The sequence below is a fragment of the Diabrotica undecimpunctata genome, chromosome 7 (assembly GCF_040954645.1).
Source record: "Diabrotica undecimpunctata isolate CICGRU chromosome 7, icDiaUnde3, whole genome shotgun sequence".
Classification (NCBI taxonomy): domain Eukaryota; kingdom Metazoa; phylum Arthropoda; class Insecta; order Coleoptera; family Chrysomelidae; genus Diabrotica; species Diabrotica undecimpunctata.
This window is the reverse complement of record NC_092809.1, coordinates 33,408,436-33,421,877: the sequence shown is the minus strand read 5'-3', so window position 1 is coordinate 33,421,877 and position 13,442 is coordinate 33,408,436. Positions and strand designations below refer to the sequence as shown.

The window sequence follows — 13,442 nt, the reverse complement described above, 5'->3', positions numbered from 1 at the left end:
ATTGGATAAACACACAAATACCTACATAGAAGAATGGTTGCACACAAACATAGTATACAAACCAAGGCAATAAACACAACAGCCCTAGCCAAACATTCTCTAGAAAATAGCCATTCTTTTGACTTTGAAAATGTACAGATTTTAGAAAAAGAACAAAATTACAACAAAAGATGCATATTGGAGATGATTCACATAAAAAAAGATCCAAATTCCATCAATAATAAGACTGACATCAAAGATCTTTCCAATATGAATTATAATTTAATAAATTAAGTTGTTTTTTCAATGCATACATAGAATAGAACAGAATATTCTTTATTAATTCCATCAGATCACATTGTGATGTAGGACAAGTCATATAGTACATAAAGCATGATCAACAAGTTATATAGGACAATTACATAAAACAAAATCAATAAAATATAGATTAATATAAAAAAAAGATATGCGATATAGAGCGTCTCTGAACCCGTCGGTCCTCATTCCCTGTAGTCTTTTATTCATAAGTCAAAATAATCGTTTAGGTTGTAAATGCATAATTGGATCAAGCATGCTTTTAATTTATTTTTGAATTTTTGAATATTATTTTCATTTGTTATATTAAGTGGCAAACAATTGTAAAATTTAGATCCTGCAAAATCAGGGCTAGTTTCAAAGAGAGTTGTGGAGTGTTTACACACGCTTATCAACCTCCCGTGTCTTGTCTGGTAATTATGAAAGTCAGAGTTGAGGGTAAAATTTTGAAATTTAGTTTTGACGTGAATAATACACTCATAAATATATAAAGCATGAAAAGTCAACAGTCTGTGTTCAATAAAATATTTACGACATGATTGTCTATTATCAATATTGAATATCAATCTAAGAATTCTCTTTTGAGTTATAAAAACTCTAGAAGAGTTTCTAGAGTTTCCCCACAAGACAACATTATAGGCCATATATGAATAAACCAATGCATAATACACACTTATCAATTGACTGGTGTTAAATAGAGTTTTCAACTGAAGGATCGCATAGTAACCATTATTCATTGTTTTGCAGACTTTAGTGACATTTTCATACCATGTCATATTACTTTCTAGAATGCTACCAAGAAATATTGTTGTATCACTAAAGGGTATTTCCTCAGAACTAACTGTGATTTTATAACCATGGGATGGCTTACAGCGCGAGTAGAACTGCATACAAATAGTTTTTTTTGCATTTACCATTAAAGAGTTTCTTTTACACCAGGTTGTAAATTCCTGTGCTACTTAGTTCATTTTTGAAATGAGTTCGACTTCAGTTGACTCGTCAACTACAATTGTTGAATCATCTGCATAAAGAACTGTATGGTCTGCAGTTAAAAAATTTATCAAATCATTGACATATAAAAGAAATATTAAGGGTCCCAATACGGAGCCTTGCGGTAGACCTTGATCAAGATTAAAAACAGATGACTTCTTATTATCGACTTTTACTAGGAATTTACGATGTTGTAAATATGACCTTAACCAGTTCAAGAAATGACCCCGAAAACCAAGGGCTTCTAATTAATGCAGTATAATTTCAATGTCAATAGAGTCAAAAGCCTTAGTTAAGTCAAAAAAGAGTGCACCCACATACCTTTTTCGATCCAAAGCAGCGTGGATATAATTAAATAATGAAATAGAAGCACCCTCTGTAGATTTATCAGGAAGAAACCCATGCTGGCATTTATTTAAGATATCATATTTATTCAGAAAATTTAACATTTTACTGTAAATATACTTTTCGATAATCTTAGAGAGTACACTTGTTACGGTGATTGGCCTGTAATTATCAACCAAACATGGATCTCCCTTTTTGAAACTTGGACTAACTACTCCCGTTTTAAGGTCACTTGGAAACTTGCCATCCTTGACAGATAGGTTGATGATGTGAGACAGAGCAGGAGATATATATATATATATATATATATATATATATATATATATATATATATATATATATATATATATATATATATATATATATCTATATGAAGAAATGTATTTAATTATTTTAGTGGGGATTTGATCAATACCTACTGAGCTGGTATAGTTTAATAGTAATGCTCCACTCAAAATTGTTTTTATTTTTACCAGTTTGACGATTCACAGTTTTCCATATCTCCTTCCTTCTTTTATTATTATTTTGATTATGTAGATAACTTTGATATGAGGCTTTTTTGTATCCTTTACCTTACGGATAAAGTTGGCCTATTGTATTTTATAGTTATATATATATATATATATATATATATATATATATATATATATATATATATATATATATATAACTTATTAAAATAACCAAATACTTTTTATATCTAATATTCTCTAGTATATAACTTATAAATTATTTTCTTTAAACACCAATCATCTCAATATATATATATATATATATATATATATATATATATATATATATATATATATATATATATATATATATTTGAGCTCTTTAATCCGTTTCTCGCAATGGATCACTCGGACCTTTTCTTTGTTTTCTGTTCTCTGATTTCTTCCTTCACAAGTTATCGTACGATTTTACACGATTGGAAATTAAGTTTTACTCCTTTCTATTTTCTTTTTTGTTCTCCATCCATGTATATGAATGTGTTTTTTATCCATGTCGTTCATGTTTGTTTCTTCTCTATACATATTTGTCTTTGAATTCTTTATTAAACCACTCAGTTTAACTCTTTTGTCTTTGTCATATTGTTTCCTCTGCTGTCTCTATTACGCTTGTTTTGATGTTGCCCCAGTAAGTTTCTATATTCTCAGTTACTTAGTTTCGACAATTTGTAGCCTGTTTTTACCTTGTCAAGACTACAAATTATTTTCTTATTTCGTTAAGCTTACGTTCTTATTATTTTTATTTTGAATTTTGCTGTTACTAATATATAATCTGCATCAGCGTTGACTTCCCTGTATGATCTGACATCTTGTGTTAGTTACCTTCTATTTGGCTTGTAAGTAGCCATGTTATTTGCTGTTATGTTTTATATTGGAATGTTGGAAATGTGTTTATTCACTGCATTATCATTCGTATCTTCGTAATTTGTCTTATCCCTACAACTACCCTATTATTCTTCCCTTTTCCAACCTTAATATTGAAGTCTCTTATTATCATCACACTGTCATTTCTGGGTATGTTTTCACTACTTGCTCGTAAGAATTTGTCTTCATTACTTGTATCTTCTATTGGAGCATAAACGTTTATTATTAACATTTGTCTTACGCGTTCTTGATTTTGATGCATTAAATTTTTCGACTAATTGCTCTGAAATCCATGACTCTCTTAAATTTTACTGATCATAAGTAAGTTCCATTATTTTCCTTGCATATCCAGTGCCGCCAAGTTTCCTTTGCTATTTTGAAAATTTTGTCATTTAATAATAAATACAATGTTCACCGAATATCAGATAAAAATATTGTCCCACCGTCATATAAAAGTCATAATTACCAGACATTTCACATAAACTTAGACCCACCTAGCAAAAACAAAAAAAAAAAAGAACCCACCAATTGCCATCATGTCACTTAAATTAATACGCCGCTTCAATATCATCATTTTAATAAGGGACCTGCGAGAAAGAAGCACACCCTTCAATAAAAGAACAGCAGTCCAAAACAAAAGTAACAATTTTCTTAAGCTCGTAAAGTAATCAAGTGATATTTTTTGCGGTTTCTTTAGGTCTCCCGTAATAATCATTTGATATCATTCTGTTGGGGACCTAATAGTCAGTTAGACGGTGAGATTGGTATATTAAGTCAGTGGTGCAGCGAAGGGTAACATCTTAGGTACAATCATGTATCTACAATTAATTTTAGTTTTCAGAAAAACCAGTTGTTATTTAAATTTTAATTCTTTGGTGTCCTCTACTTTCACACTTTTCGGAACGGTACCGGAATAAAAAATCGTTTTTTTTTTTCTCCTTTTTTCGGCTTTTCATATGTCTAGGTTTTGTTTATTCTGTTACATTTCTTATAAGCTCTTCCTGTGATTCTTAGCTCTACGTCCAATCATAATTGTCGTAGTTTGCACTCTGGTTTGCCTCTATTTAGCGCATCTCTGATTTGATATTCTGGTAATGTAGTGTTTGTTTAAAATCGTTTAATTCTATTCTGTTTGTATGTTTTTTCTATTTTGTTCTGTATTTTCTTATTGTCCAATTGAAGGAGTAGATTAGTTTTTGTTTCAGTCTTTTATTCTAATTATTGTCTTCACCTTGTTGCCGATCAGGTCTTCTAACATAGGAAATGTAGCCGGTGTCTTGAGTTCTGTCATCTTATCTTAATAATAAGATAGTCTCTATAAGTCTCTATAAAAGTTAGTTAGTTGTTAGATAGTTAGTTGATATTTAAGACAAAAAATATTGAGTTTGATCTTTAGGAAAATGCATTTCTATGTAAAATTTACCCTTTTGTGACACATCTGGCTTCTAAAGGAATTTTTGTCAAATAATTTTTTATAACCTCGATAATGGAATAATGAATTTGTCAAATGCTTGGTAGTTTTCTATCAAACATATTTTTGACATTTTAGGCCTAAGTTCTGTTTACTCCATCATGTTTAACTTTCTTCTGATCTCGTCCTATATAGCTGAGCTCTAACTCTAATATCATCATTTTAGTGCAATATATTAACATAAGCATACTTGTGACATGCATACTCCACATTAATACCATCATTCCTTTTCTAATAAACTAGTTTGGTATTCTTTCCTAAAAAATTATTAAATAAATAATATAAATCCATTTTATGAAATATTCAAAATAAACGGGACTAAGTTATATGTTAATCAATCAGGTACTTTATCAACCCTTTCAATATAAAGAATAATTGTAGTTAAAGACTTTTTACAATCTAAGCCTATAGCCTTTAGATTTCATCATCTAATCAAAAAAGTCTTCTTTTTGTTTTTCTTAATCTCTCTAATCTCTCTATAAGTAATTCTATTTGCTTTTTTTTATTTTTTAAAGTTTCAAAGTTATTTTTTATAATAGAATACTGAAAACTCATGTTTTTAAAACTTGTTTCAGCTTGATTTTGTTTTTAACAAAAAATTTATTATAATTTAATATCACTACAGCTGTTTCGACAGAGTGCCTTTCTCAAGTGACCTTAACATTTTTTGTATGCTTTTACACTATATAGTCTTGAACTGAATAAGTTGAGGAAGGAAAAACTGTTTCTCTGAAGTGGGTTATACAGAATTATGCCTATATTTTTAATTTGTTAATTTTCATTAATTCTAATAAAGATAGCTAATGCCTTTATTTTGAATGTGAAGAGTTTAAAATTGGTCGTTAAAAGAATAATTATGGTCCAAAAGGTGAAGTAGGGTAAACCATACAGTTATTGGACACTTAAGAAAATTTCAACTTTAAAAATTCGTAATTCATATTGTTCTCTGCAGATTGAATTGAAATTTATACAAAAGGTAGTCTAAACAGTTTATTACAATATGGATAAAAGGATTTAAAGAAGGTGTTAAATATTTTTTGTCAATATATATTTATTAAAAATAGTTACAAAAATTATAGTTATTGGACAGTTTATTTAGTTACAGGACACTCAAAATTAGTTATTGGACGACTGCTTTAACACAATAAAAAACTAGAAACAAATGAAAATTACAGGAAAAACCTAAGATTTCTGTGCGGTATGGGGTACCTATATATGTACAGTTGACACAATTAAATTTTATAAATGCTTTTGTGCTTCTTTGTATTGAGTGAAAAGTTCGTCAATGTCTTCATCCTCACTGTCTTGGTTACTGTTATTAGCATCAGAAACTATCCTGGAGATTGAAGCAGTTGTGACATATAAATAGATCACCATCGTTAGGTATATGCTGTCTATGATTAACAGGAATACAAGATTCGTGATAATAAAGATTACAGTCATCGCATTTTAATTTGTTCAATTGAATATCATTTGAAAAAATAAAACATTTGACTTTTTTTGAATTCTTTTTCTTGCTACACTGGTTTATGGTTAATTTTTCTTCTCTTTTCCGTTTCCTTTCTTGTTTTTGTTTTTCCTGCTCTTCTTTTATCTCCTCCTTTTTCCGTATTATTTCTTGATATCGTGCAGATGTAATAGCAAAAGGAAGTCGTTCCGTGTTACGTTTATTTTTTCTTTCCGGTACAGTAGGAGAAGTTAAAAAGTTACCCAACAATTCGTGTTTAACAATAATTTTACTTGTAGAGGGTAAGTCATAAACATTAGTTTTATATTGTTGAAAATGGATATCATTGGTACTGCTACTCTCAGAAATATTTACATTTTCAATACCACTCTGTTCTGATGTTTTTATTTCAGTATTTTTAACGGGAGATGTGATAACCACATTTTGAATAATATTAATGTTTGTGTCTCTATTTTTTAGAACCATTGGGTTATCCGAATGTTTTGGATCATGTTCAAAAAAATTCCAAATTTTGAACAACAAATTCAAATTATCATCGCTAGGTAGATTATTCTTTGGATTTTCTTTTAAATTCTCTAAGCTATGAACTTTTTTAGGACCTAAGATATTTACAAAAGTATTATAGTCCATCTTGGGTTTCTTTTGATGATCTGAAATGATTAAATTTTTTACTACTTCTTTGCCTAAACATTTTGTGTAGTCAATAGCATCTGCATTAAATGGAAACAATCCGCAAGCCTTGAAACCATTTACTACTGTTTCAGTTTTACAGCTTTTTTTATAGCTTGCTCCAATATAGAAGCAAATACAACCTTATTCACTACCCCTCCTGGATGCTGTTCTTCCCATTCTCTCACTGATTGCCGCCAAGCTTCTTTTAATGGACGGAAAATAGAAACGTCACAGGGTTGTAAAATCCTTGTGGCGTTAGGATAAAGTGCAATCACTTCAATCTGCAGTTCATTACACAATAGACTTAATTGGTAACTTAAGTTACTCTTGTACCCATCTACAAAAAGAATAACTGGAAGCTTAATATTATTTTCAATTAAGTGTGGGTAAAAAACATTCGCAATATACTGATAGAATGTCTCTGCCGTCATCCAACCATTATCGCTTCTGCCCACACCCCATTTAGGATTAATACCTTTAGCAACCTTTTCAGGAATACGTTGATAAGGATAAATAACCATAGGCACGCAAATTTTACCGTCTGCTGAAAACGTAAACATCACAGTGACGTTTTCTTTTGAAGAGCTTTTTTCAACGTTATAAACATTTTTGAAACCTTTCATAGCAAATACTTGTCCAGTAGATGGACATATTTGAAATCCTGACTCATCTCCATTAAAAATTCTTGATGGATCAATATTTTTAAACCAGTTTTGGATGTCTCGTTCAGATACACAAGCGCTAGCTGCCGTCACACCTTCACTTGTCCTTCTAGAAACCCCTGGATGTCGCTTCAAAAATCCCTAAAAAAAATCAAACGATGAATACAGATTAAAATACATTTTTTTGGTGACTTACTTTTAACCATCCATCTCCAGGTCAATTATCTTTAAAGTTATTGGGGCGCGGATTTTCGATTAAAAATTTTTGCACGCTGCTTTTTAAATCGTTAGCCTTTTTGGGGAAACCTTTTGAAGCAGTTTCTTGTATCCATCTGGAATATTGAATGTAAAATAAAATAATGCTATGGGTTAAGATAAATTAAATGAATTTACCTAACCAGAGTATTCTCCTCCTCGCAAGTTAAAATAGGAGACGGTCCAAGTGTATCTTTATGTTCCGGATGTTTTAATTTAAATTCTATAGTGGACTTCGGAATTCCATATTTTTTTTCAGCTGTTCTATATGATTCAGTGCCATTTTGGACATCCTTAACAGCTTCTATAAGTTTCATCTTATCATATTTTCTAAGTTTAGGCATTTTACTACAATCCTAAAAAATCCATTTTTAGTGATTGGACGGTCAAATTTAGTTATTGGACAGCTGTCCAATAACTGTCAAATCGGTTACTAAATTAATTTTACTGCTATCTCCAGTTAATTATACGTAAATCCGTTGAAAATTGTAGAAATATGTGGTAAGTGTAGTTCTCTAGTGATTGGACAGGTGTCCCATAATAGAATTAAGCAAGTTTTCTAGTTTAGTTATTGGCCAGATGTAATTAAATCCGAATTAAAATCCCTATTACTGTACCAGATCTACCTAAGGGACTATAAGTGCCTTTACTACACCCTTTTAAATAAAAATACAATCTTACCTTAAAAATACCACGTAGTTTTAAAAAAAAGTCAGAGCAGATGCTTAACACAATGCTTAAATGTCACTTCACTCACATAACCTAAAAATATTTACCGCCAAAATCACAGAACCCGTTAAAGGCAGAACATAGACATAAGAATGAACGTAATATAGAAACGAGTAGTGCCACCTACAGACTGTTTCAAGTTAAGAATTCACAACTGAACAGATAGGCCAGTGCATTTCTTACGGGCGTATGTTGCCAATAGTTCACGGGACTATGCAGGGCCGGCCGAAATAACCCATTCTTTATTTATATTCAAATTTTTATTTATATTTTCCAATGTTAATCAAATTTATTTTAAAAAGATAGGTACGTATCTATTTAATAAGCTTAACGACTACAATTACTTATAAATATGGTTACATTTTCAGGGAAGTGATTTTAAAGATTATTAGAAAAATGTCTTTATTAGTGGTTAAAATATTAGGTTTTACGCAATTGGTTAATTATTATGGCACAGGTAATTCTGACAGCTTAGGTGTCAACTCTCAAAATTATTTATAAAATATTACTTTCACAATAGTTAATAAATAGAAAGCAATAATAATTAAGATATTGTGCTTAAACTTCCATTATCGGGCAAGCCGGGCTAACAGGCCCTAACAGTAAACAATATTGATTACTTTATAATTGACTATTAATAGTTTTCTAATTCTCTTTATGTACTTAGTCATTCCAAACAATAGTGTCATTTGGAAAGCACATTTGGAAAGCAGACAGATTTATGAGTTATAGATAAATGAGCGGTATGTTTTTCAAAATAGTGTAATTAGGTGAAGTGGAGATTATATGTTTGTCTGTATACATAAGCCCAAACTGCCCGATTACGTTTTTAAATTCTTCTGCCCGGACAAGGGTTAAGGCATAACCATCGCGCACTCAAATCTCAAGTGTAAAAAATTATATTGTTAAAATGGATCCAGTTTTGCCGTTTAAAAGTGGTCAAATTTTACATCTGAGTGCTAAAAAAGTGATCTTAAACGTAGTGAGATACCACATTAATTTGCTTCGAGATGAAAGTCAACGTATTGTATTCGACAAAGTATCCGCGATGACAGGAGTGTCAGTTCGTACGATTCAAAAAATCGTACAGGAAGACAAAGAAGGTGAGCTTTCTGAGGTAAAAACAAACAGAAAAAGAACCCGTTGCCGAAACAACTCCAGAGACTATACTTACGATGAAGGTGTTCGTATCGGCGTTCGTCGAACAGTGCATAGTTTTTTTTTTGAAAACATTCCTCCTACTTTGAATCGTCTTCTGCCAAAAGTGAACCAAGACGAAAACTTGCCAAATTTTACCCGCAGTACAATGTACAGGTTGTTAAAAGACATGAACTTTGTTTATGCAAAACGTGATAAAAGTGCCGTGCTAATAGAACGTCCTGATATAATTGCATGGAGGCATGGATATTTAAGGGCCATTAAACAATATCGGGCTGAGGGCTATGACATTGTGTATTTGGATGAGTCATGGGTCAATGTGGGGCACTCGGTTTCCAGAGAATGGAAAGACAAAACCGTCACCTCGGCAAGAGATGCGTTCATAAAAGGGCTAAGTACTGGACTAAAGCATCCCACTCAGCGTGGACCACGTTTCATCCTTGTCCATGCCGGAAGTGAAAATGGTTTTGTAAACGGTGCTGAAATGTTTTTCCTTGCAAAAAAAAAACAGCGCTGATTATCACGACGAAATGGACGGTCCGTGTTTTGAGAACTGGTTTGAAAACAAACTGTTGCCCAACTTAGTTCGAAAAACGGTTATTGTTATGGACAATGCTCCATATCATAGTGTAAAAACCGAGTTGTTGCCTAACCAATCGTGGAATAAGAATAACATTATGGACTGGTTAAGACAAAAAGACATATTTTTTGAAGAAAATTATCTGAAGTGCGAGCTTTTGGAGGTAGTCGCGCAATTTAAACAAAATTTTGATAATTACAAAATTGAAGAACTTTGTAAACAACAAAATAATGTCAAAGTGCTTCGTTTGCCTCCATACCATTGCGAATTAAATCCAATTGAAATGGTATGGAGCCAAGTAAAAAGGCATGTGGCCGTAAATAACAGCACCTTCAAAGCGAAGGATATGGAGGACCTCATAAAAAAAGCGTTTTCAAATGTTACGTCTGATAACTGGAAAAACTATATTCAACATGTAATGACTCTGGAGAAAAAATTTTGGGAAGTGGACGGTCTAATGGAAGACGTAACTCCCATAGTTATAGATTTATATGATAGTAGTGACAATTCCGATTTGGATATGGACGAAGAATGTACATAGTTTTTGATAATTGTAATATTGTAAATATATAAATGTCAAACTAAAAAACCAAATAATTTGTTACATTTCTATGGTTCTGTTGTATTTTTTTTAAAATATACAGAAGTTTTTATTGTTTTTTTATGTTTTTTACTGACACTAATAATATCTACCACAATACTCACTCAATTTGTTCATTAAACAATTAAGAATATTTTTAAGAGTCTGATGATGACCTAAGCCGAAATTTAATAAATAACTGTTGTGAGAAAAAGACATGTCTTTAATTTTTATTTTTCAAAAAAACAAAAAAAATTTAAAGTTACCTAAGTGAAAAAACGTCTAATGTGCAATATAACATGCAGTTCGGCCCTGCTTTTTCGCTGCAACTCCACTACTCTCGCCTATCTCAGTCTATCGGTAGTTCTGGCATCACCGCTTCCCATAAGGCTCCTTTATGAATTCTTAACTTGACACAGACAGTAGTGAAATATACTCTTGTTGGCACTTGCAGAAATCTTATTCTCGTAAGTTAACACTGTAATGTCCAATAACTGTCTCGTGTCTAATAACTGACGTTTTACCCTACGTACGTAGAATCTGTTTTTCTGTTGTTTAAAGCTCTTTTATGTTCTGCTATACTTTTGATAAAAGTTCTACCAATTTGACCGATGTAAGTTTTTGGGCAGTAGCCACACCATTCTTTAATTTGTATACACCACTATGTAAGTGGTTTTTATTTTGGCTCTTTTTTTTTGTTTTTAATATATTTGCCTAAGTTGGTGTTTGTTCTAAAAGCTGGTGTTATTCCTTCGTTTTTATGTGTTTGGCTTGAGAAGTAGCTTGAGAAGGTTGTAGGTTGAGAATTTATGTTGTGTAGTCTGTAATTCTATTTGTTACTTGTTGGCGGATACTTCTTCTACCGTTGTGTAATTTCTCCAGTCCGTTTAACCACTATGATATAGTTTATTTAACTTACTTATCTGCATCTAAATACAGCAATTCTGTTAGCCGTTTACTGCATACCAATCGTTACGTCTTTTTGTCATATATACTAAGATGCAAAAAAACGCAATAGACCACTTTACCCGATAATTCGAACGTATATATATATATATACATATATACCTATATACATATATATATATATATATATATATATATATATATATATATATATATATTGTTATAATTGTTTATTTTGAGTTCAAACTTAGTATATTGAGCCAATAAAAAAATTATAACTTATCTGTTATCAAAAGTAAAATAATCCTTATATTACCTGTGTTCGATGGATTCAAAAGATTTTCTAGTTGTCTTTTATCGGGTTAGAGAAGAAAGGATAATAATACAAATATATTATATTACAAAGATTTACGTTTCTTTATTTTATATGAACGAATAAAACATTTATTAAATTCTGTCGTTATCTTATCAATCAGCATACAAGAAAATAAATCAAATTATTATGATAAGAAGATTATAAAGCTACATACATTTATATTACGTGAAAAACCAATTTTACTTAAAATTTTCTTTACTTAAAAAAAAGAAACCACAAAACTTTAAACTTTTGATTAGCCTAACAAAACCTCAATTCTTAAATTTGAATGCTAATGACCATGATGTCGAAACGATCCTTCACAGATATAAAATTCAATTGTACAAACACTTACAGTTTATTTTCTTCTTGAGTTGTATGTTGGAACATACCCAGAAAAGTCCAGTCTCCTCAAAGATGTGATCTCCCTTTTTTGGCACCTCGGCTCCTTCTTTACGTCTCTGCAAACCTCCCACAGACTACACAAAAAACACCTGATTCACTTCTCCAAACTCCGCTACTTATTGATGACACCAGGGCCTCCTTTTGTCAACTTGATGCCGTAAGAATACTTTCACATATACTTTATAAAAATGCCCACGGTAGATACAAGGACCTCTTTTAATTTACTTGTTATCTCCTTCTTCAAACTATTCACTTCTTTTCGTTACGCCGGTATCCAAACTCACGAACCACACCCTATCTTGAGACACACGACTGTTTCCTTTCGATGACCAAAATATGACTGACTTCTCCTGTCTCATCATCGACTCCCAAATTCCCATTTAAAAACGACCGTCCAATCAAAAAGCTTAAATTGTGTTTACTATGATATTGAAAAAGCCTAATTTCGGTTTCAGAGAAAACTAAATAGCTTACTTTAAAATTGGTTTTTTTAATACATCATTTATACATATTTCAAAAGATTAGAATATGGTCATTTAATACTCGACTCTACAAACAATGAAGAGATTAACCTTCAGGTAAAATGTCTTCGAATTCTAAACAAAGGATTTTTGATAATTTTGTTTGAAACGGAAAAGGTCGTTTGCCAAACAAATTTCTACTCTTATCTACACTAAATCTTATCTTAAATTACTATATACAATTTGTTTATATTGATATCTTGAAATTTTATTTCGATGGATTTTTTTATTTATTTTTCTTTGGTTGGGAAAGAAGAAACATAACAATATATATATATATATATATATATATATATATATATATATATATATATATATATATATATATATATATAAACCCACATGACGAGTCCACACTGACCCTATATCTTTCCACCTAAAACCGTTTGCTATGATCTAAACACATGTCTCAAATTAAATGACATTAGTGGACGTTGGGACTATGTCATTTCGAAATTAGTGGCACTGAATGAGAAGATTCGTTTCTAGACGATAGCGATGGGAAACTTGTGCGAGACCTGCTATTAACGCAAATGCACTTTTTATAGGGAAGATTAGATGGTATCTTTTATTATTTATTGCGCTTTGATGAAATGCTTGTGTTTTGGAAATGGGACAAAAAGGGTACCTATAGGGCGATGGAACCATACAATAAATATATAAATAGTGTCATTACAG

General features: G+C 31.1%; 1 protein-coding gene across 1 annotated transcript; it reads right to left on the bottom strand.

Annotated features, from left to right (window-relative positions):
* Positions 1-6,693: 6,693 nt before the first annotated feature.
* Positions 6,694-7,236, bottom strand: LOC140446323 (uncharacterized). Its single transcript, XM_072538865.1, has one exon. The coding sequence runs from the start codon at positions 7,234-7,236 to the stop codon at positions 6,694-6,696; it is 543 nt and encodes a 180-aa protein (XP_072394966.1).
* Between the last annotated feature and the right edge of the window lie 6,206 nt (positions 7,237-13,442).